The following is a 20384-nucleotide window of genomic DNA, read 5'->3' on the forward strand; positions in this document are numbered from 1 at the left end:
TTAGGCAACCTGGCCTAGTAGAAGGTGTCCCTGCCCATGGCAGGGGGGTTGGAACCAGGTCATCTTTTAGGTCCCTTCCAACCCAGACCATTCCATGACAGTCTTCAGGTAATCGGTGTGAGGTACTAGCTGGTGATGGAGGCCCCCGCAGGCCCCAAGCAGGGCGGGCAGGCAGCGGCCCGCTCCGCCCGCACGGCCCCGGCCCCAGCCCCCGCCCGGCCGACTAGGCGGGCTGAGCCTGGCGCCTTCCCCAGCGGGCGCGTAACCCCAGAGCCCTCCGCGCCGCGCAGGCGGCCCCGACTCCCGGCGGTTGCAGCGCCCCAGGCCCCGGGGCAGGCGCGGGAGGCCCCGCCCCCTGCGCTCCGCGGCAGCGGCCGGGCCCGGCGCAGCTTCCGGGGGAGCGGGCGGCAGCGGCGGGCGGGCGCCATGAAGCTGACGCGGCAGAAGCACGCCAAGAAGATAATGGGCTTCTACAAGCACAACTTCCACTTTCGCGAGCCCTTCCAGGTGCTGCTGGACGGCACCTTTTGCCAGGCCGCGCTCCGCAACAAGATCCAGATCCGGGAGCAGCTGCCCGGCTACCTGGACGGCGCCACGCAGCTGTGCACCACCCGGTAGGGCCGGGGCGGTGGTCCCGCCGGGCGGCCCCGGTGCGCATGCCCGGGGCGGGGGGGGGGCGGGAGCCGCAGTGCGCATGCGCGGGGGGTGTTGAAGGCGGGGGCGTGCGCGTGGTGGCCGTGGCTCCGCAGGCTCGCCTCAGCCACCCCGGCGGCGGGGGTGGGCGCCGTGCGGCTCCGGGCTCCCGTGTTTGTGGGGCCGGGGGCGGTAGCTGCGGCGAGGAGGTGGCGCCGTGGGCTGTAGCGGGCTTGCAGAAGGATGAGAGCCGCTTTCGGTGGCGGCTGGTTTTTCCAAGATGGCGGAAGCTGTTGAGGGATGAGCTGGGGCGAGGGGTGACCCCGGGGTGTGAGGGAGGCCCGCGTGGGCCTCCTCCCAGTCCCACGAAGTGAGAACACCCGGGAGAAGCTCACGTCTCTTGGGCAGGGAGGGGATTGCCGCTTGCCTGGAGTTGTGGCCTGCCAGTAAGGGATTGTTGCCAAAGCCGTTGTTCTCAAGGGAGAACAAGGATGTGCTAGGCAAAGGCGTGGAAGTGAAGCATGCACACTAAATAATCAGAATTGCCTTGAAACTGCACTCGTTTTTACTTGACTTCGTATATTGCGGATGATAAAATTCCCATCACTACAATAATGAAATAGCCAACTGCACGTCACGGAGACTAGTACTGAATATATCAGGAAGATGTATCCCCTGGGTGACAAAAATGAAACACTGAGCCCTCTTGCAAAGCACACAGAATTTAAACAGTAGAAAGTATCGAGTCATGACCTTAACTGTGAAAGGTTCAGGAATCACTTTGATCCAAACTGTATTCCAGTCATATCTAAATGTCACTTCTTGCTTCCTTCTTTCAGCAATGTCTGTTGGTCATTTTTTTACCTGTCTCCACTTAGGACAGCCAAGTGGACTCATTTTCTCTGCTTTCAGAGTGTGAAGTTGGTGAAACAGCAACTCTGTGACATAACCAGATCTTCCCTGAGGAAATGAGCTGGCTTGTGAGAGACTTTGCAAAAGGAACAGGCTCAGGTCTCCACAAAGCCTGTCCTCAAAGGCTAAACTTTCATCTCTGGAAAGAGAAATAGTTGCTGTCATATCTTTGAAGCTGTATTTCAAGGCTCTACATTCCTACCACTGGCCACATTTAATAGTAAGACTCAGTGGCTGAAGTAAGGCTTCATTCATCTCATGTTCATTTCTGAGTATCCAAGCTAGCATCCTCATAAGACTGCGAGACTGTCCTGTGTGTATGTCTGCTCTGAGTCCTGCTAAGAGGAAGGTTTCAGGTTTGCATTGTATTGTCTAGTTGGAATGTTGTGGAGCCATAAACTTCCAGATTTTTAATCATATGGAACAGTCTTTTTTTCTGCTGCTGCTTGAGTCAGTTGGGTTCTGATAGCAAGGTGGTGGACACTAATACAGAGTTTAACTTGCATGCAGTGATGAATCAGTTTGTGCTAATTCAAGTGATTTTATTTGTTAAGTAGTAGTTCATATGCTAGGTGGTATCCGAACATAAATATGAGGACTTAGCATTGTCACTGATATGAAATATTTTTAAATCATTTAATATAACTTAATGTTGTTGCTGGTTATTCTTGTTCAAAACCAGGGACATCTTGCTGATGTCTTCAGATGGGCTACTCCTTTAATATTACTGGGTGCCATTTACAAATCATAGAGCCTGAATAACTGGGCATTGCTCATTCCTAATTAACTCACATCAACCGTTTGCTGTTGTAGAAAATGTGTAGGTATCTTCTCATTTAGAAATCATCATTGCTTTTGGTTTTCAGATGTGTTCTAAAAGAGCTGGAATCATTGGGGAAAGCGCTGTATGGAGCAAAATTAATCGCCCAAAGATTTCAAGTTCGAAAGTGTTCTCACCAGAAGGATCCTGTGAGTGGTTCGGCCTGTTTACTCTCTATGATTGAAGAAGGCAACCCTCATCACTTCTTTATCGCTACACAGGTAAATGCTAATGGGAAACGTAACTCAGTTTCATTTGAAGTGATTCTTTGACACCTAAGGACAAGGAAACCTACAGAAACCTCAATTACCAGATTTTTAAACAGCTTGTGGGAATTCATCTTGTAAAGCCTTACTTGCCCTTAAATGTATTTGTGTGAAGCAGGGAAACTTTTGTCTTACTTGAACAACTAGATCTTTTTACCCTAGAAGGATATTGTTTAGTTTAGCAGAAAGTGTAGAAAACGTACTGACTACCTATTGACATATAAGAAAACAACTGATGAATGTTAATTTACATATCCCCTGCCCCAAGCTGTTTTGCACAGTAGTCTGAAAAATTAAATCAAGTGTTACAACCACCATATCACTTCAATTTTAAGAATTTTTGGAGGTTTTAACTAAAGAATAAACTTGGATACACATAAGAAAGGCAAATTTTTTCTTAGGGCTGTTATTGGGGCTGTATGTATAAATAATATACTACATATAACATGGTTTACAGTAGAATTCTCTACACCTGCATAAGATACAAGATGTTTAAAATGAGTTGTTGTAAAAGAAATTATGTTATTACTTGTGGTGGACTACATACCAATGAACTGGGGCTTTTTCCTCAAAAAATGCATGTATGCTCATACATGCATGAAAAAAGGAAATATTAGTAATTTTTCCATCAGCTCATCAGGAGAGAAATTGAAATTGCTGTGAAAGGCACTGTCACGTGTATCTGCTAGATTAAGTTTCTTATCTTTTTCATAATGTAATTTATCTGCATAGTTTTGTATTAAAAGTAGGTACATTTGAATTGCAAAGATCATTTAATCCCAAAATGTTGACTGAAGTATTTAACTTTACAGGACCAGGATTTAGCAAACAAAGTGAAAAAGAAGGCTGGTGTTCCTCTCCTCTTTATTATTCAGAACACTATGGTGCTAGACAAACCTTCTCCTAAATCTCTGGTATTTGTTCAAAAGTTGCAGACAAATCAGCTTGTTCCAGAGCACCAAAAACAAACTATTGTGCAGCTTAAAGAAAAAGAAGGACTAGCAAAGCAAGAAGGTGAAAAGAGAAGAAAACGTAAAAGGGCAGGTGGCCCCAATCCTCTCAGCTGTTTGAAGAAGAAAAAGAAAACACAGGAGGGTCAGGAGCCTTCTGCTGAAAAGAAGAAAAGAAGAAAAAGAAAGCGAAATAGGGTTAAAACAGAGGGTGTGCAGTCAGTGCAGAAGAATGAAAAAGAATAAACCCATCTTTGTAAGCAATGCAGGACTTGAACATGTGAAATCAAGTTGTTAATATTAAAACTTATTTTTATGAGGTGGTACTGCTTATTAGTGCATTTCAACATTTGCACATTGTTGTCCTAATAATTTATTCTGTTGTTTAGGAATTGGATTTGTAACAAAATATTTAGGAACCCTCAGGTTTTATTATTTTCCCCAGAATCTTAATCCCTGCCAGAAAGTTCACATGATGGGTGGCAGCTTTTTAGAAACACTGCTTAGATTTCATATGGGTTTTGGTGAGATGCTGGATTTCTTTCAAAATCTAGGTTGCTGTTCTTACTAAAACTAGTTTTGATGGTTGTTCTGTTACAGAATGTTGAATTGACCTAAAATAACATAGTTTCTTGTTTATTGTTTGAGTATAAAAGTTAACTCTTGCAAAGTGACAACATGCCCTCAAGACATCCATTCCAGCCTCAATTACTCTAAACTCCATGTGAACTGATATGTCTGTTGTTCATTGTCTTTATTAAGAAGATCCTGGAGGGTATGTGATTGTGTTGATATTCGTGACATTATAACAGCACCTCTAGTGCATCTAGTTTATTCTTCATTTTTAAATAGGAAGAATGAAGCTTGAAAATGCTTAATCAAAGCACTGGCTAACATCTGATGCCATCACAGTGCAGCAGCTGTGGAGGGGCCCTGAAGTAAAGCCAGCTGCTGGTGATGTGATGGGACTTGGACCCTGATACATGTTTCACTGTTCTGTAAGGTTACCAACAGAACAGAACTGGGTTGGAGGAGTGTTGTGGTTTAACCCCAGCTGGCAACTAAGCCATATCATACAGCCACTCACACACTGCCTGCTGGTGGGATGGGGGAAGAGAATCAGAAGTGTAAAAGTGAGAAAACTTGTGGGTTGAGATAAATACAGTTTAATGGGTAAAGCAAAAGCCATGCACACAAGCAAAGCAAAACAAGGAATTCATTCACCACTTCCTGTGGGCAGGCAGGTGTTCAGCCATTGCCAGGAAAGCGGGGCTCCATCATGCATAACAGTTACTGTGGAAGATGAATGCCATCACTCCAAACATCCCCCTTTTTTCTTCCCCCAGCTTGATATGCTGAGCATGCCATCCTATGGTATGGAATGTCCCTTTGGTCAGTCAGCGTCAGCTGTCCCAGCTGTGTCCCCTCCCACCAGTGCGGTGGTGGGAGAAGCAGAAAAGGCCTTGGCTCTGCGTAAGCGCAGCTCAGCAGTAACAAAAACATCCCTGTATTATCAACGCTGTTTTCAGCACAAATCCAAAACACAACCCCATACCAGCTACTATGAAGAAGATTAACTCTGTCCCAGCTAAAACGAACACAAAGAGGGAGCTGCCAAAACCATTTCAAGTACATGATTTTCTTTAGCAGCTATTTCCTGTACCTTGCATGTTTGGTGGCATTAGGAGGCAGAAGCGTGTGACTGAGACAACCTGATAGAGGGGTATGCAGTGTAGTACATGCTGTGGTGTAGGTATGCTGTAACAGTGTTCCCAGTCACATTTTCCCATATTTTTAACTTGTCTTGGTGCATTTCTACTTCACTGAAATATAATCCTTAAAAGGAAAACTTTGTTTCTTCACCTACATGAGTTCAAGTCACATTTTTTCAATAATCCTTCAATCTATGTTTCATACTCTTGCAAGGTAGTTCTCATATGTGCATTATCTGCACAGGTTCTTGCACGTCGGGAGCACACAGCTATAATGTGTGATGCTTTTTCTTGGCTTTTGGAATTACACAGTTGTTTCATGGAGTTTGAGAAACTGGCTTGAGTGACGGGAGTTGGCCAGTCTTAATGGAAACTGCAGGGTTGTTCCCTAGATCCTGCAGATACTTCTCTCCAGCCAGTGCCGGAGAGGTACATCAGCGTGTTCGGTGCTTGCAGCACTGCACGTGCTGACATAGCCCCAGGTTGAAGCCGTTCCTCACGGCGCAGCTGTTGGGAGTGGGCTGTGCCTTTATTGTTCCATATGAGAGACCACATGCACCTTGGGAACTGGCTGCAAGAGATGGAAGCAGCAAGGAAGGATGCTGTGCTCAAGGTTTAATTAAAATTTTAAATGGTCACACTCATCGTGGTATTGTTCCTACACTGAGAGCTAATAGTCCTGAGGAGAAATACAGTAACTCCTAGAAATTCTTTAATGCAGCGTATTTGTTTAATGTATATCACTTTTCTCAAACTGTCATATTTCCTTCTCCCTTACCTACTTGGGCACAGTGCCATGTTAATGTAGCTTTGCTTCCCATTCTCCCTTAAATATTGCTTGTATTTCTTCTCCCTTCCCAAACCCACCCACAGAAAGCACTACTATAAGTAAAGCTTGGAGCAGACAGCAGAGATGGTTAATCTTCAAAATCTCATTCTGAGTCAAAAGTATATTAAAATCCAGTAACTTTACTAAAAATACTGTTTGTAAAAACTGAGCAGAAAACACCCCCTAGTTGTTTACAATAGTCCCTTTCAGTGCCGTTAGACCTTAAATACACCTTTTTTGAAGCTTATAGACAGACAAAAACATAATTACTGCAAAAAGAGGAATATTTTAACAGTCCTCTAATGACTCCCACCTTAAGGAATTTAAAACAATATCTATGTTTCTTTAGTATTTTGTTAACACAGAGTCATGGTGTTGCCATTGGGAAGAACTGGAATGAAAGGGGAGTGAACTCTTCAGAGAAAAGCTGTAAAATTAGTCTGCAGCATAGCTGCAGATCTCCTCCAGCAAGGTAAAATAACTTCCCTTTCAGTTTTGGAGGAGAGCTCCTGCCCAGGCAGCAAGCAGAGGCTATCAGGCCAGGTGGTGGTACCATTTTGAAATCCGGAAAAAAAACCCACCACCCTAGTTTCCAAGTAAAACAAATCCACCAGACCAAAGCTGACAGGCTGCATTTGTATCACGAGATCAGTAACGCTAAGAGCAGCCTGTAGCGCCAAGCCCAGCTGGCGTGCGCTGGCTCTGTCCAGGCCTGGCTCTCGTGGTGTGCGCTGGCATGGCTGCCTGTGAATGGCCCCGTGCAGATGCTCTCTGGCAGGGCTGCCTCTGCCTGCCAGGATTTGGTGGAGGTTTAGCTGGCCCAGGCTAGAAGCCGTGCCGGAGTCCCTCTAATAATTCAGCAGCGTAAGTCCCTGGGAGCATCCGTAGGCGTTGTGTAGCACACCGCTGTGGAATTGCCTGTAGAACTAACCTGGCTGTTGTAGGTGTTCAGCTCCGTGTTCTGCCCAAAGCCGTGGTGGCCAGTCCCATACCCTTATTTATCATTAAATGGTCTGGAGAGCTGGCCACTTCTGTAGTATAGACAGGGTTCCCGATGTGATTTTTCTAATAAAGTTTATGGTAAAGATTGTTTTGCTGTAACATGTCAGAGGAACTGGTTTTGGTTTTGAAACTACAGAAAGCAGAGGTAAATTAAAAGGAGCTTGAGCAAAAACTTCTTTAGGGCATTTGATTTCCACTTTTCTCAGGGTAAATATCTATGTCCTCAATCCTTGGCAGTGCCTCACTAAATCTTTTTTAAAAAGAGGGAAATAACCGGTGTCGTACAGGATGATGTATGCTACGTGTGCAGAGTAATAGAAGAGGAAAACATTAATGCTTCAGCCACAGTCTGCAGTGCATTAATGCTGAATTTAGGACAGAGTCTCATCTACCAGCAGCAGAAGACGTTTACCTGGACTGCCTGCCAATTCAATTGGCTGGATTTATACGTTGGTGTGATCCGGTATTGTACAATAAATCACTCCATGAGCATCTGTTAACAACACTAAATAGATGAGTTAATTAGAAGCTTCTGGAACCTGGGATGTTTATGAATCATTAAAGTAAATATGAATATGGTATGACTTGAAGAATAAATACATTCTGGTGGTGAAAGGAAAACAGGATGTCCAGAGCAGTTCTGCTCATTTGTTTTCAGCTACACTGATGCGGTGTGAATGACTTCTCCATCAGCTTTAGAGTGTTCCTGGAGTTTCTTGAACATGTTCTGTCAGATACAAGATGAAGAACATCAGAACAATACCATTATTTATACTCATTGCATCCTTCATATAGAAGTTTCACAAGCAGCTACTGTATATTTCATACCTCTGTGTGGGCGTAATATCTCACACAGGGAACAGCCGGAGATACGGGGAATGAACAAATAAGAGCCCCAGCAGGTGTTATCTTCTGTGATTTACAATTTCACAGAGAAAGATTGCAGTGTTCCAAGAGAGAATGACAGAAAGCAAAAGTTTTTGTACCCAGAGAGCCAGGAGTTAGAGGGAGAGTGCACCTTGTGATTTAGGAATGGCCTGTCTAATGCCAGGAGAGGGGCTTGTGATGTATTTCTGGTAATTATTATGTCTGTGCACTCCAAGCCCAAAATTTGTCTCGGAGAACTCAGCTGTCTGCCCACGGAGGCAGTCATTTTGCAAAAGTTGCTATGGCTTGTTAGAGAAGAGACAGACTGGGCTCTCTCGGGGGGGACTTTACTTTCTGATTTCTTCTCCTGTGGCTGAGAGGGAGAGCATGCAGCTGTGCTTTGTGTATGGATACGGGGAAACAACAGAGCTGTTAACAAGGGTCCAATTAAAAACAACCTAGAGCCAAGAGCTGGGAGGAAGAAAAGAGACAGTAGATTAGTCAGTGGGATTTAAAAAAAAAACAAGGAAGAGAGAAAAAATATACATGAGGGTTTCTGGATGTTAACTGGAGGAAAGAATTGGTCAGTGGCAAAGGTGAACCAGAAATGGCTTAGCGGTCAATTAGGGAACAGAATAATAAATCAGTGAATCATAAACAGATTTTTTAAAAACCTTCTAGTTCCCTTAACAAAACTTCATTGCCTTTTCTAACTCAGTTTCTGCCTTTTCAAGATCAGGAGCTGGCCTGACGTTAGACTGCATTGATAACTCAAGAGTTCCCACAGAATGTAGGTCTCATGATGCCAAACACTTCTTGTCTTTATGGTTTTTCAATATTACACGCTGTGCAGCACTGACAGGTTTGCAGCCAAATCCCTCTTCTGTAGAGCTTGCCTGGCACTGCGCGTGGCTCACCGCCCAGCACGCAGATATTACATCCGGGAGCAACCTTAACTCATGCCATTACTGGTAGGGTGAATCCATGTAGTTAATTGCTCCTGAAGGTACTCGCAGCAATAGCCTGGGATAGACAGAGGCTCTTCTGGCTGTGGAAATTATGACCCAAAGCATGATATGGTTTCTTTTTTTAAGTCTAATCTCCTTCCAGGAACTCAGTAGGGTACTTCAAAAGTTTCTTGTTGCAGTCTTGACTTCTAGTTGATCCAGAATCATCTTTTTGCCATGTTCATTCCTCTGGGGCCAAAGATGCTACTGATTTGATTCTGTGGGGCGGTTACTCTTTCAAACTGTCTTGGAGAAACACTGAGGAAATTTTTCACTTTGTGAATTGGCACCGATTTTGACAGGCAGGTTTTCAGAAAAAATGAAAAGAGCGGTTTTCTAGAATTCCTGGCTCCCTTTTTCTACCCCTGACCTCTCTTTCAGCTCCCAAGAATACAAGCAGGGCTGTTCCAAGACGGTCCAAAAATCTGTCTAGCCCAGCATCACACCTCCAACAGTGGCCAAAAGCTGTTCCTCAGGAACAGAATGAAAATAGACAAAGCATTTTTTTGGTGCTTCCCCAGACGACTTTCCAACTTTCTGACATTTTGTTAGGGAGTTCCTGACCAGGAAAAACATTTTGTTTTTAACAACGCACAATGAATTTCTGTTTCACTAATTTGCCCGGTCTCTCTGTGAGACCGTGTAAACTTTAAGCCTCTGGTTTTCTGTGGTAAGAGTTGCACAACTTGAACACATCTTAAGAAAAATACTTTCACGTGTTTGTTTTGAATGTGCTTCCTACCAGCTAGCCTGTGTAGTGGATGAAACATGAAGCAGTCATTCCTTAATCACCCTTCCCATGCCACTCGTGACTACATAGACCTCTGTGATATTTTCCCTCATTCATCTTTTTTCCAAGCTGAAGTGTCTTCTGCATCGCAAATAGCAGCACCTAACAGGAAAGCAGATTTCAACTTATGCAGGCCCATTTGAGAAGACCAGAGTGTCTCTGCTTTCTGCTGGATGTTTTTCAAGGAAGAACATGGACGAGAAGCGTCTTGTGAGAAAAGGTGCAGGACAGGAACTCCGCATTCAGCTCTTGGTTTGCCACCAACTCCCTGGGTGCCTGAGCTGAATGCCATTGCCCTTGAGTGTGTCTTGGCTTCTCACCTGTGGAATGATGGTGTAAATACTTCCCAGAGCTCCCAAGCTCTTCAGAAGTTGTGATCACTGGCACAGACAAGTCAACTGGCTACTGTGCTGGCATTATTGTAAGAGCCCAGTCTTCACCCAATACAAAATAAATTCTAAATAAAACTCAGCTGTACATCAGACTTATGGTTGTATCCCTGCACCCTAAAATTAAGATATAAATGGTAATTTGAATAGAATGGAATCATAGAATGCCCAGGTTGGAAGGGACCTCAAAAGATCACCTGGTCCAACATTTCATGGAAATAGGAGCCTAGATGAGATTATCTAGCACCCTGTTCAAGCACATCTTGAAAACCTCCAGTGATGGGGACTTCACCACATCTGTGGGCAGGTTGTTCCACTGAATAATTGTTCTTACTGTAAAAAAATTCTTTCTTGTGTTGATATGAAACTTTGACAGTACAATATGTTCCTGTTGCCCCTTGTTTTCTCCATGTGGCTTCCTGTGAAGTCTCTGTCCTCTTTGCAGCCACCTTTTAAATACTGGAATACCGTAATGAGGTCCCCCTGAACCTTCTCCTGGGAGAAGAGAACAAAGTCCTTCAGTCTTTCCTCATAGGGCAGGTTCTCCAGCCCTTTGATCATCTTTGTAGCCTTCCTTTGGACCCTCCCCAATCTGTCTGCATCTTTCTTGAATTGTGGGGGCGAGAACTAGACACAGTGCTCCAGGTGTGGCCTGACAAGCACTGAGTAGAGTGGGATGATCACATCTCTATCGCTGCTACTAATGCCTCTGCAGATGCAGCCCAGGGTCTGATTTGCCTTCGCTGCTGCAGTGACTCACTGCTGACACATGGTCAGCTTGTTGTCCACCAGGACCCCCAGGTCCCTTTCAGCAAGGCTGCTTTCCAGCCACACAGATCCCAGCCTGTACTGGGCTCTTTGGTTCTGTTGTCCCAGGTGCAGGACCTTGCACTTGTCCTGGTTAAATTTCATACAGCTCTTGCTTGCCTGCTCTTCCATCCTGTCCAGGTCTCTCTGTAGGATGGCTCTTCCTTCTGATGTGCGCACTGCACCACCCACCTTGGTGTCTGTCATCAGCAAACTTGGTGCGGGTGCTTTCAGTCCCACCATACAGATAATTTATGAAGATGTTGAAGAGCGTAGGACCCAGTACCAATCCCAGGGGACCCCACAGGATGCCAGCCGGAGTGAAAACTGTCACCACCCTCTGAGTGCAGCCAGTTAGCCAATTCCCTACCCATCTCACAGACTACCCACCCAAGCTGTATCTTGCCAGTTTTTCCAGAAGGCTGTGGGAAACGGTGTTGAACATTTTGCTAAAATCCAAGTGAACAACATCTACTGCTTTCCCATGTCGAGAGAAGATGTTATTTTGTTGTAGGAGGCAATCAGGCTAGTCTGGCATCATTTGTCACTGGTAAATCTGTGCTGGCTTTTCCCAATCACCTGCTTCATTTGATCAGTGATACTTTCTAGAAGGACTCATTCCATTACTTTCCCAGGGACTGAAGTAAGACTAATGGGCCTGTAGTTTCCTGGGTCCTCTTTTGGGTCTTTCTTGTAGATGGGTATGACAATTGCCCTCTTCCAGTCATCAGGGACATCCCCTGATCTTCACAACTTTTCAAATATTATAGACAGTGGCCTTTCACTGAGAAGGAACTACTTTTCATGTCCCATTTAGCAATGGTCCTGTGTCTTCCCTGTGCTTCTGCTCACTGCTTCATGTATCTGAAGAACCATTTCTGTTGTTCCTGACGCCTTTGGCCAATTTCAGTTCTAGCAAAGGCTTAGCCATGCTGGTATCCTCGCTGCATGCCCTAGCAAGGTTCTTGTAGTCCTCAATGGCTATACGACCGCATTTCCAAAGCCAGAATCTTCCCTCAAGTCCTGTGACTGTATTTCTATCCCACTTGTAGACCTCGCCTATCAGTATCCACAATGAGTTTTCAGAATGAGAGTTGCTTGTTTACATTAGATTTTTTTTTTTTAATTAACCTGGATATTTTTTAAATTATGTAAGGTTACTGCATCATCATTAGAATGCTTGCAGAACTGCATTATTTTGTTTTGCATTGTGTAGAAAATAAGTCAGGTTTCTGGTTGCCTTAAACAATATCATTACTGTTGGTGTCAAGCTTAAGTAAAACAGAAATTTGCACAAAAAATCCAAGATCAGTACTATCATAACCCAGGCAGGTCTACCAAGCTTGTGAGCTGAAGACTGTAAAATTAAAATGGGGATATGGCATTCATACAAATCACTGCTCTGTGCCAATCAGTGGACTTTTTATCTATCTATCTAGTGTTTTGTATTATCTGGGGGACTTGATTTCAAGTCTGTGTTTATTTCTTAATGCTAGTGAGAGCTAGAACACTGTTATTACATATGCTTGACCATATCAAAATGGCAGACAATTAGCTTCACTTATGTAGAATACCTGAGGGATGTTTAATTTATTAGATTTTTAATTGGTCTCTGTGTGTAATGGACTAGGAAAAGGTAAGAAATAAGGCTGTATAACTCATCTGAAAAGAATCTTGTTTCCTCCGCTTATTCCTTTCCTTTCAACTCTTAAGATTTTTTAAAAAATTTTGTTGCTGTTTTTGTTATTTATAACTTATTTAATTACCTGCTTCAGAATAATTTTTTGGTGGATACTTGCCAGTTTACTAATATTCACTGCCCACTACCTGATGGTGTCACAAAGACACCATCTGTTCACTTGTGCCTTCCAAAAGTCTCTGAAGTAGCTAGCTGACTCAAGCTGCAGGTGGTAGGATTGCTCAAAATATATAATCACCAAACTTAATAACAAACATTTTCTTACATGTGTGTTTTTTTAAAACTACATTTAATGAAGGCTCTCTCAGCTACCCCTCTGTTATACACAAGCCTACCTCCACCACAAATAAATCTGGTACCATTATGCTGAAGAAGACTAATGCCCTGCTTCCCCATTTTAATTTTTTTTTCTTTTTAATGAAGGGTTTCTCAGCATATCTTTCCATGATTGGCCCAAAACTGTGTGTCCCAGTCCCCGGACACATTTCTCTTGATACCCTACTCACCTGCCTAGTGGTAAGCACCACTTGTTCGGTATATTTGAGAGTGATGTGAACACCACTTACCTTTGGCTGTACCCCTGCACCAGCATCTCTGCATCAAAGCCAGATCCCACCAGCCTTTGCACCTCCTTCCCCCTCTTTTCCTCTCACTCCTCCATCCTTTCCTCCCTGAAAGCCACAGAAAAACCTGTGGCATTTAGGTGCATTGGTCTTCTGCATGAACCAGCGAGGTGTATGGACAGTGAACTGAACAAAGCTGCCACTTATCAGATGGAGAACAAGAGTTTGGGGATGCATTTGCATTTATAGGTACAATGGGCCCAGAAAAGAAAATCTAACATGAAAAAGGAATCGATAACACCAATAGTTACAAAGTTTAAGTAAGTTTCTCTAAATTACTAACTTTGAGTAAAAGCCTAACACTGGAAATTCTGCTCTTCAGTTAAGAGCAAAAGGAATGGCTGAAAAATGTGTAGTATAGTCCTGAAAACGTTTACTTTTCACTAATGCCCTTGGCTTTATGACTGTCCTTATCTAACTGTCTTGCTGGTAAATATTTCCAGAAACAGATTTATGATCAGCATCTCCTTGTAGAATCACATGAGAGCTTCCCAGTTGCCCCTGGGAAACAACTTGTCATGTTATCTAGAATGAGCTCCAAAAGTGTTAGGCAACTGACTCACACCAGAGTACTTAGGCACATTAAATGACTTTGTAAAACTCCGTCTTTGTTCATTCTTCTTCTGAGTTATGGCGGGAAAATGAATCTCAAAGCTGGGAACACCGGCTGAGCCTCCTGCTCATGCAGGACAGTGGTCGTGGCTCTGCTGTTTTAAAAGTGGCTGCTGTGCCCTTTCTTTCAGTGACTAATGAATTAATCCTTGTTAAAACATTTTCAAACAAGAAATCTCAGTAGGTTACATGAGTAATAATATAATTCGTTTAAAAGGGAAAATAAAACAATATTTTTGGTGGGATAGTGGATATCTCTACAGGCTTTTACTTAAACTCCATGAAACAGTCAGTGTTATTTCTGCAACTGAAGATTAATTTCTGTGCCACTATCAAATGTAACCCTTGAGGAGTTAATTGCATTTGTATCTCATATCGAAGTTCTATTTATATAATCCAGCAATCTGGAACAGATAAGCCCCTTCTTGGGAAACCTCTGCTGCTCAACAATATTTGACTTTGCCTCAGACAGGTTATGGCCCACTGGGAACTGAGGAGCTCACTAAAACACCATTTGTAATGCAATGTGACAAATCCCGGAGCCAGGGTGATAATCTCTGCAAACTCTGTACAAACAGTCCCTCTGTCTCAGCAAAAGTGATTAATGGGCTCTGCAGAATCAGCATTCGTCCCTCCGTATTAATTACTTCAGAGGGCTGCTAAATGGAAACCTCAAAGCCTGCACAGGCGCTGGGGGGGAGGCTGGGGGATTTGCGAGGCCAGGCTGGACGCGGGGTCCCGTGCTTTGGCTGTAAGTGGAAGGGATGCGAGGCAGCCTGAGCTTCCCCCGGGAGCCCCGGGGACAGCTGCGGAGGTGGCGTGGGGTCCCCACGGTGCAGCTCTGCAGCAGCCTCAGCTTTGCCTGCGCTCAGCACAGCGAGCTGAATCACACCCGCTTGTCTGGGGTGGGCACGCAGGCACGGAGCTGCTTCTGGCTGCAGCTCTGCTCCTGCAGGCACTTCTTGTCCCCAGGTCAGAATGGTGGATGAGAAAACCTCCAGCAAGCCTGGCTTTTAAGTGGAGACAGGGAGAGCAGTCAGGTGGGGATCAGGAGCCGGAGCAGATGTGGTCATTCAGATGGGACTGTGGTTTGCAGTATTCCCTCTGTCTCTGCCATCTGAAATGATTTGAAATGCACAGGCCCTTTGTAAAAAATTGCAGCTCTACTGCAATCAGTGTAACCGTGCCAATTTATCTCTAGGGAAGATCTAAGCCTAAATGTTTTACAGAGAAAGAAAGAAGATGAGAGAAGTGTGCATTTATCTTTCCAGTATGTTCTCTGGGCCTCATCCAAGGTGAAAACTTCTGCATCTTTGTCTCAGGACCTTTAAATCCCAGCTGTGGGACTCTGGTTAGAGACCCTCATGGAAAAGTCTTAATGAATTTACCATGGATTTTTTTTCTAATTCATTAAAAATATGTCAAACCCAGTAAAGCATGCTAGACTGCCTATGTATTTCTCACTTGTCCCATAAAAGTCTATGGCAGGGATATCATTGCCTGCCCAGCCCTCTGGAGTTACGCCGTGATGGCACAGCCCCAACCACTCTGCCAGATGTGATGTATTTGTGCCCAGCATGCTGAACTCCCACTCCTTACACCATAAAAGTGATTTCAGCTGGAAGAAATAATTTGATTATTCTGACTGTTTGGTGTGATCCGGTGACCACACAGGACTTTGATGCGCTCAGACAGAAATTGTATGGGTTATTGATGGTACTACATCAGGTGTGGAGCCACCGTGACTAACAAAAATTTGACGCTTTCTCTTGTGTAATAGCCTGTGCTTGTGACGGTGGCATTCGTCAAAGGAGGGGTACAGTTCCCTACGCTATGTTATACACAAGGAAAAAAAGGCAGAAGTAACTTTTCCAGTTTACATGCAAGGGTTAAAATTTTCAGCATTTTGGTTTCCTTACCTTGTGCTTATCACAATGTCCTAATCAATTCTTAAATGTTGTGTTCGTCTCATGGTCACCCTTTTAACTGAAACAATACACCAAAATGGATAAATGTAGGAAAAATTACTTACTGGGACACTTTGCACAGTAGGGTGCTTCATACCGGGGTAGGAGGGTTTAAGCATAGGGAAATTCATAGGACAATTTTTCACTTGCTCAAAGGATGCACTCATTAGGCATTACACCTGATTTCTAAAGGTGTAGCGAGAGGTGATCTAAGTGAGAGTTAGGAACTCAAAAGCTTACAAAATCATCTGTAAAGGCAGTATTAAAAACCCTACAAGTCATTTGGTAGGATCTTCAAGCATCTTTAAAAATGTGGCTCTCAAAACATTACTGGTGAAGCCTGAACTAAATCTCCACAGGTAAAAGCTCACTGTTTTCCTTGTACTACTCTGTCTTGAGAAGAAAATGTATGAAATGTTTGGAAAATACATAGCATGCAGTTTTACAGAGTATATTCCCCTGAAATTGCTTGGATAAAGGCAGAGCAGCAAGAAAGTCACAGCCATAGGAAGTAGGCTGAAGTCTCTCCTTCTGAGAAACAAGACAGCTGGAATTCTAAAGAAACTTCAAAAAAACCCAAGCAGTAAAATAAAACAATGATTCCAAACTGTTCTGAAGTCTTGCCACTTATCTGGCTGATTAGTGGGCAGGGAGGGCAGTCCGTGTAGGGACACTTAGCCCAGAACGTCTGGAGGGAAGATGCACCATGACATCCACGCAAGAGACTTTCTGTGTGGCATAAACAATTTGATGGACATTTTGTACTGGAATAACAAAATCAGTCGTGGATCTATTCAAAAGAAAAGTGTCTTCAATCTCAGGTAACTTTTCCAGTTCCAAAGCCACTCAGTTGGAGTAATTACTACAGGATATGTTTACTTCTGTGCTGGAAGAGTCTCTCCTCAAGGCAGACAGGTCAGAAGAGCTGATGGGAACATCTTGATTGGAACAAGTGCTTGGGTAGGGGCAAGAGCAATTGGTCTGGGGGCAGCAGGCTCCTCTTTGTATCACTTCTTTTGCGCCTCGTGGAAGGAGTCTATTCTTCTGTGGGAAATTTCTAGCTTTTGTGTTACTCAGAGAACAGTTAACCCACGACCACTGGCAGCAGCTGAGCACCAAGAGGCTGTGTTAAAGAAAAGCCACTGAAAATTCTCTAAATTGTATTTCCTCAAAATGAAACAGGATAGATTGCAACATCTCCTTGGCAGGGGCCTAAAACTGAAATGATTCGCCTCTGGCTAAGTAATTTCATGCACTGGTTAGACCACGGCCTGCAGCCAGAGATGGAAAGGAAGCTGACTTTTCCTTAAATTCTGTCCCTTGCTCTCATGAGAGCTTGAAACAGGACTAACAGGAGGTAATTCCTTCCATTGCCAACCTTGGGCTCCAGTTTGATAACTCACTGCATTAATTTAGTGATTCCATGATCTGAACCCACTGGTTTATTGATTTAGTCTTAATAGGAACCCTGATGCAATCACGGTTTTTAATTAACTTAGCAAAATTGTAGCAGATTAACCCTTGTTGCCTTAAGACAAAACTCCCTTGCTTATTTTTTTCAATAAAATCCACCACACCATTTTATTCTATCAGTCTGCTCCATGCGTCAGAAGCCGAAGTGCACATGGGCTTTAGAATAAGGAATAAGGCCATTTGATTCTTCCTTCAGATTAGTATGAGTCCCTCATATAATACAGGGAGAATAAGAGTGGCACAGAAAGGATCATGGAAAACAAAGCTGAACAGGGGACAAAGACCTGTTTACTCATGCTACTTATTTTTCCAGAAACATGCTGTTGAATTTCTAATTTAACTACTGATAGGTAGAAAAGGTTCAGAAATATGATTTAAGCACGAGGAAAATAACTGTTCTTACTACTAGATGGCTTTCCAGGTGTCAGACTATTTAGTAGGCTGGCTTTAAATAATGGTCATAGTACATATTTGTACAGTACCTTACAGCCTGCTCTGTCTTCTGTCACATTTGATAAAGACATAGTCCACTTACTGTATTGAAATTTCAACTGCAAGCCCCTGTAGAAAGCAATCATACAATTTTAGGGCATTTTCCATGCTGGCTATCTGGTGCTATTAGCAAACTTTTCAACTCGTTGCCCATGCTTTTTGCAGCATGATCATACCTTTTATTTCTTTCTCAGCACTCTTCCTGTTAGCTGTTGCTCACAGAAATCTCCAATACCAGCTGCCCAGGTACAAAGTAAGGCTGCACAGTCTGGCCTGTGGACCTTATTTCTTAAACAGGGAGCTCCTGCACTTATTGTGTGTACCCTTCTGGCACTCTCAGAAAGATGATTGGCTTTCTCCGTCAGTTTCCCTGGCCCTACAAGTAACATATTTACATCAGGTATTCTTGTTTATCTGAACCAGAGCCAAAACAACTCACCATAGGCTGAATACATGCATTTGGAGATGAAAAGTTCTATTAGTTGGTTCTCAGATTTGATTTTCTGAATCAAACAGTGCGTAGAAAGAAGGAGGATAATGGGCATGTTGTTTTGCCTAGAAAAAGTAGGAGTCTATAAATGAAAATATGGGTAAGAAACAACCAGAAATTACTAGAATGTTGATGCAGTTCAATTTCAGTCTCCAAAACTACAAGCAAGAAAATGAACTGCATCTCAAAGACTTGTAAAAGAAACTGGGGCATTGACTACAATGAGCTTGAAGCTGCTGTAATGAAATCATTCCATCAGATGTGTGCAAACAGCTGGAAGAGGAAAACAGCTGGTGTAAAGACCCTGGGATAAATTGCTCACCAAAGTAAGAGAAACCGCAGAAATGTGTCAAATTCGTTCAAGATTCAAGGAGAAGAGACAGCTGCTGACCACACTGGTGCAAAGGAAAAAGGGGCTGCCAAAAAACCCCAAAGGTTATGAGCCATGAAACATCCACATCATCAACAAGACAGATCCTCTTTTCACAGCAGCTCTCGCCTGGGCTTTGACACTTCTGGGAGCTCACAGAATGGAGGAAAACTCGTGGCTGGAGGTTTCACCGAGCTGGTCCCACATGTTTACACAGACCGGAGCCTCCACTGATGACAAAACCACTACAGGCAAGACCCTGCTGGTCCTGTTGTTGTAGCTGGGATGCACTGGGGACTCTTGGGACCTGCCCTGGGACCCTGCTGGGACTGCAGATGCTGGGGATGGAAGGTGGCTTTGATCGGCCCATGGCATGGTTTGCCAGAAGTCGGCGCAGCAGTCCCAAGGGTTTTGTTTTCCTGTATTTGATGTGTTATTGTAATGCCATCAAAATTTGTGCTAATTTTTGATACAGATTGGGTCCGTCTGCTCTCCACTAATGAAAATATTTCATTTATTGTCACACTTGTTCCAGTTTTCAAACTTATGCTGCTGAGAGAGCTCAAAGGTAATCCTGTGCATCTTGTGAGTGGGATAGAGCAAACAGAAAGGCCACAGCACTGTTAGCTCACCCACTCATCCCTTCATAAATTCAACTTTTCCTGATGAAGTGCTTCACAAACTAATATTATACACCAAAAAGATTAAGCTTTTGGAATGAAAGAAGCAGCTGGGTCACAGTTTGGTGCGCAGTGGGTGAATGGTAACTGGAAAAAAGCCTGTTTAATATCAAATACAATGGGAACCTTACAGCATATTGTAGAAGCCACTTGGTAATTTTAAATCTTGTACAATGGACCACCATCACCCTATTCACACTCGCAAATAAATTCAATGAGACTTAATTTTCTATATGTCCCATGGAAGAGTGTGAGGCTGGTTCAACTCAGCCAGAAGAAACACAGCTCCCGAGAGTCCCACAGTTTCAGTTCAAAGCTCAGATCAATAAAGTATTCCTGTGCCTTAGAATAAAGACTTGTAAATATGTACTTGCCACGTGATTCTCTTTGTAATACAACCAGGGGGTATGTCTCAACAAGTGATAATTGGAAAACAACCACATGTGAGAAATCACCTTCCTTCAGAAAAGAGACAGCCAGAAATAAAACTGAGCAGATCACAGCCCAGGGCGCTCCAGGATCTTTCCACATGAATGAGAGCAAGTGGATATGAAATGGCAAAATCACAGCTGATGACAGCCTGCCTGTTAGCTGTGACCTGCAAATGGATTTTAAAACATTTCCAACCACTATCACAATTCAGGCTGCATATCCTTGTTACCTGCACACAGAGGGGTATTTTAGAGGGCAAGAGGTGGCTTTTTTTTCTGGCCATACCTCTTAGCAGGTGTGAAGTATCCCCAAACTCCTTGGCTTGGTCTGTGGTATCTGCTATGCATCTTTCTATGCCAAACATTCCTTTTCCAAGTCACTTTAGGAGTAATGAAATTGCCATTTCCAACAGATGTGAATGCTGTGCCAGCCCTGGTTTGGTGCTAGGAGGCAGGATCCATTGTGTAGGCTGGAGCTTGGCAGGACGAGGTGGGCAGGTTGGGTTTCAAACAAGTAGTGGGATTTTAAGAGCAGGAGACCAAACCCAGGGTCTATTTGGTCT

The 20384-nt window shown here is 43.8% G+C and overlaps 1 protein-coding gene across 1 annotated transcript; it reads left to right on the forward strand.

Moving 5' to 3' along the window:
* Positions 1-378: 378 nt before the first annotated feature.
* Positions 379-4314, forward strand: UTP23 (UTP23 small subunit processome component). Its single transcript, XM_040588350.1, has 3 exons — positions 379-614; positions 2412-2586; positions 3444-4314. Exons 1-3 carry the CDS (start codon positions 427-429, stop codon positions 3825-3827), a joined length of 747 nt encoding a protein of 248 aa, XP_040444284.1. The 5' UTR covers positions 379-426; the 3' UTR covers positions 3828-4314.
* The last annotated feature ends 16070 nt before the right edge of the window (positions 4315-20384 follow it).

Source organism: Falco naumanni, chromosome 3 (genome assembly GCF_017639655.2).
Source record: "Falco naumanni isolate bFalNau1 chromosome 3, bFalNau1.pat, whole genome shotgun sequence".
In the NCBI taxonomy this organism is placed as follows: Eukaryota; Metazoa; Chordata; class Aves; order Falconiformes; family Falconidae; genus Falco; species Falco naumanni.

Excerpts from the sequence above, each read along its gene's own strand:
- UTP23 (XM_040588350.1), top strand. The coding sequence starts at position 427 with ATGAAGCTGACGCGGCAGAAGCACGCCAAGAAGATAATGGGCTTCTAC. Across the intron at positions 615-2,411 it reads ACGCAGCTGTGCACCACCCG|ATGTGTTCTAAAAGAGCTGG; the intron begins GTAGGGCCGGGG and ends TTTGGTTTTCAG. Across the intron at positions 2,587-3,443 it reads ACTTCTTTATCGCTACACAG|GACCAGGATTTAGCAAACAA; the intron begins GTAAATGCTAAT and ends TTAACTTTACAG.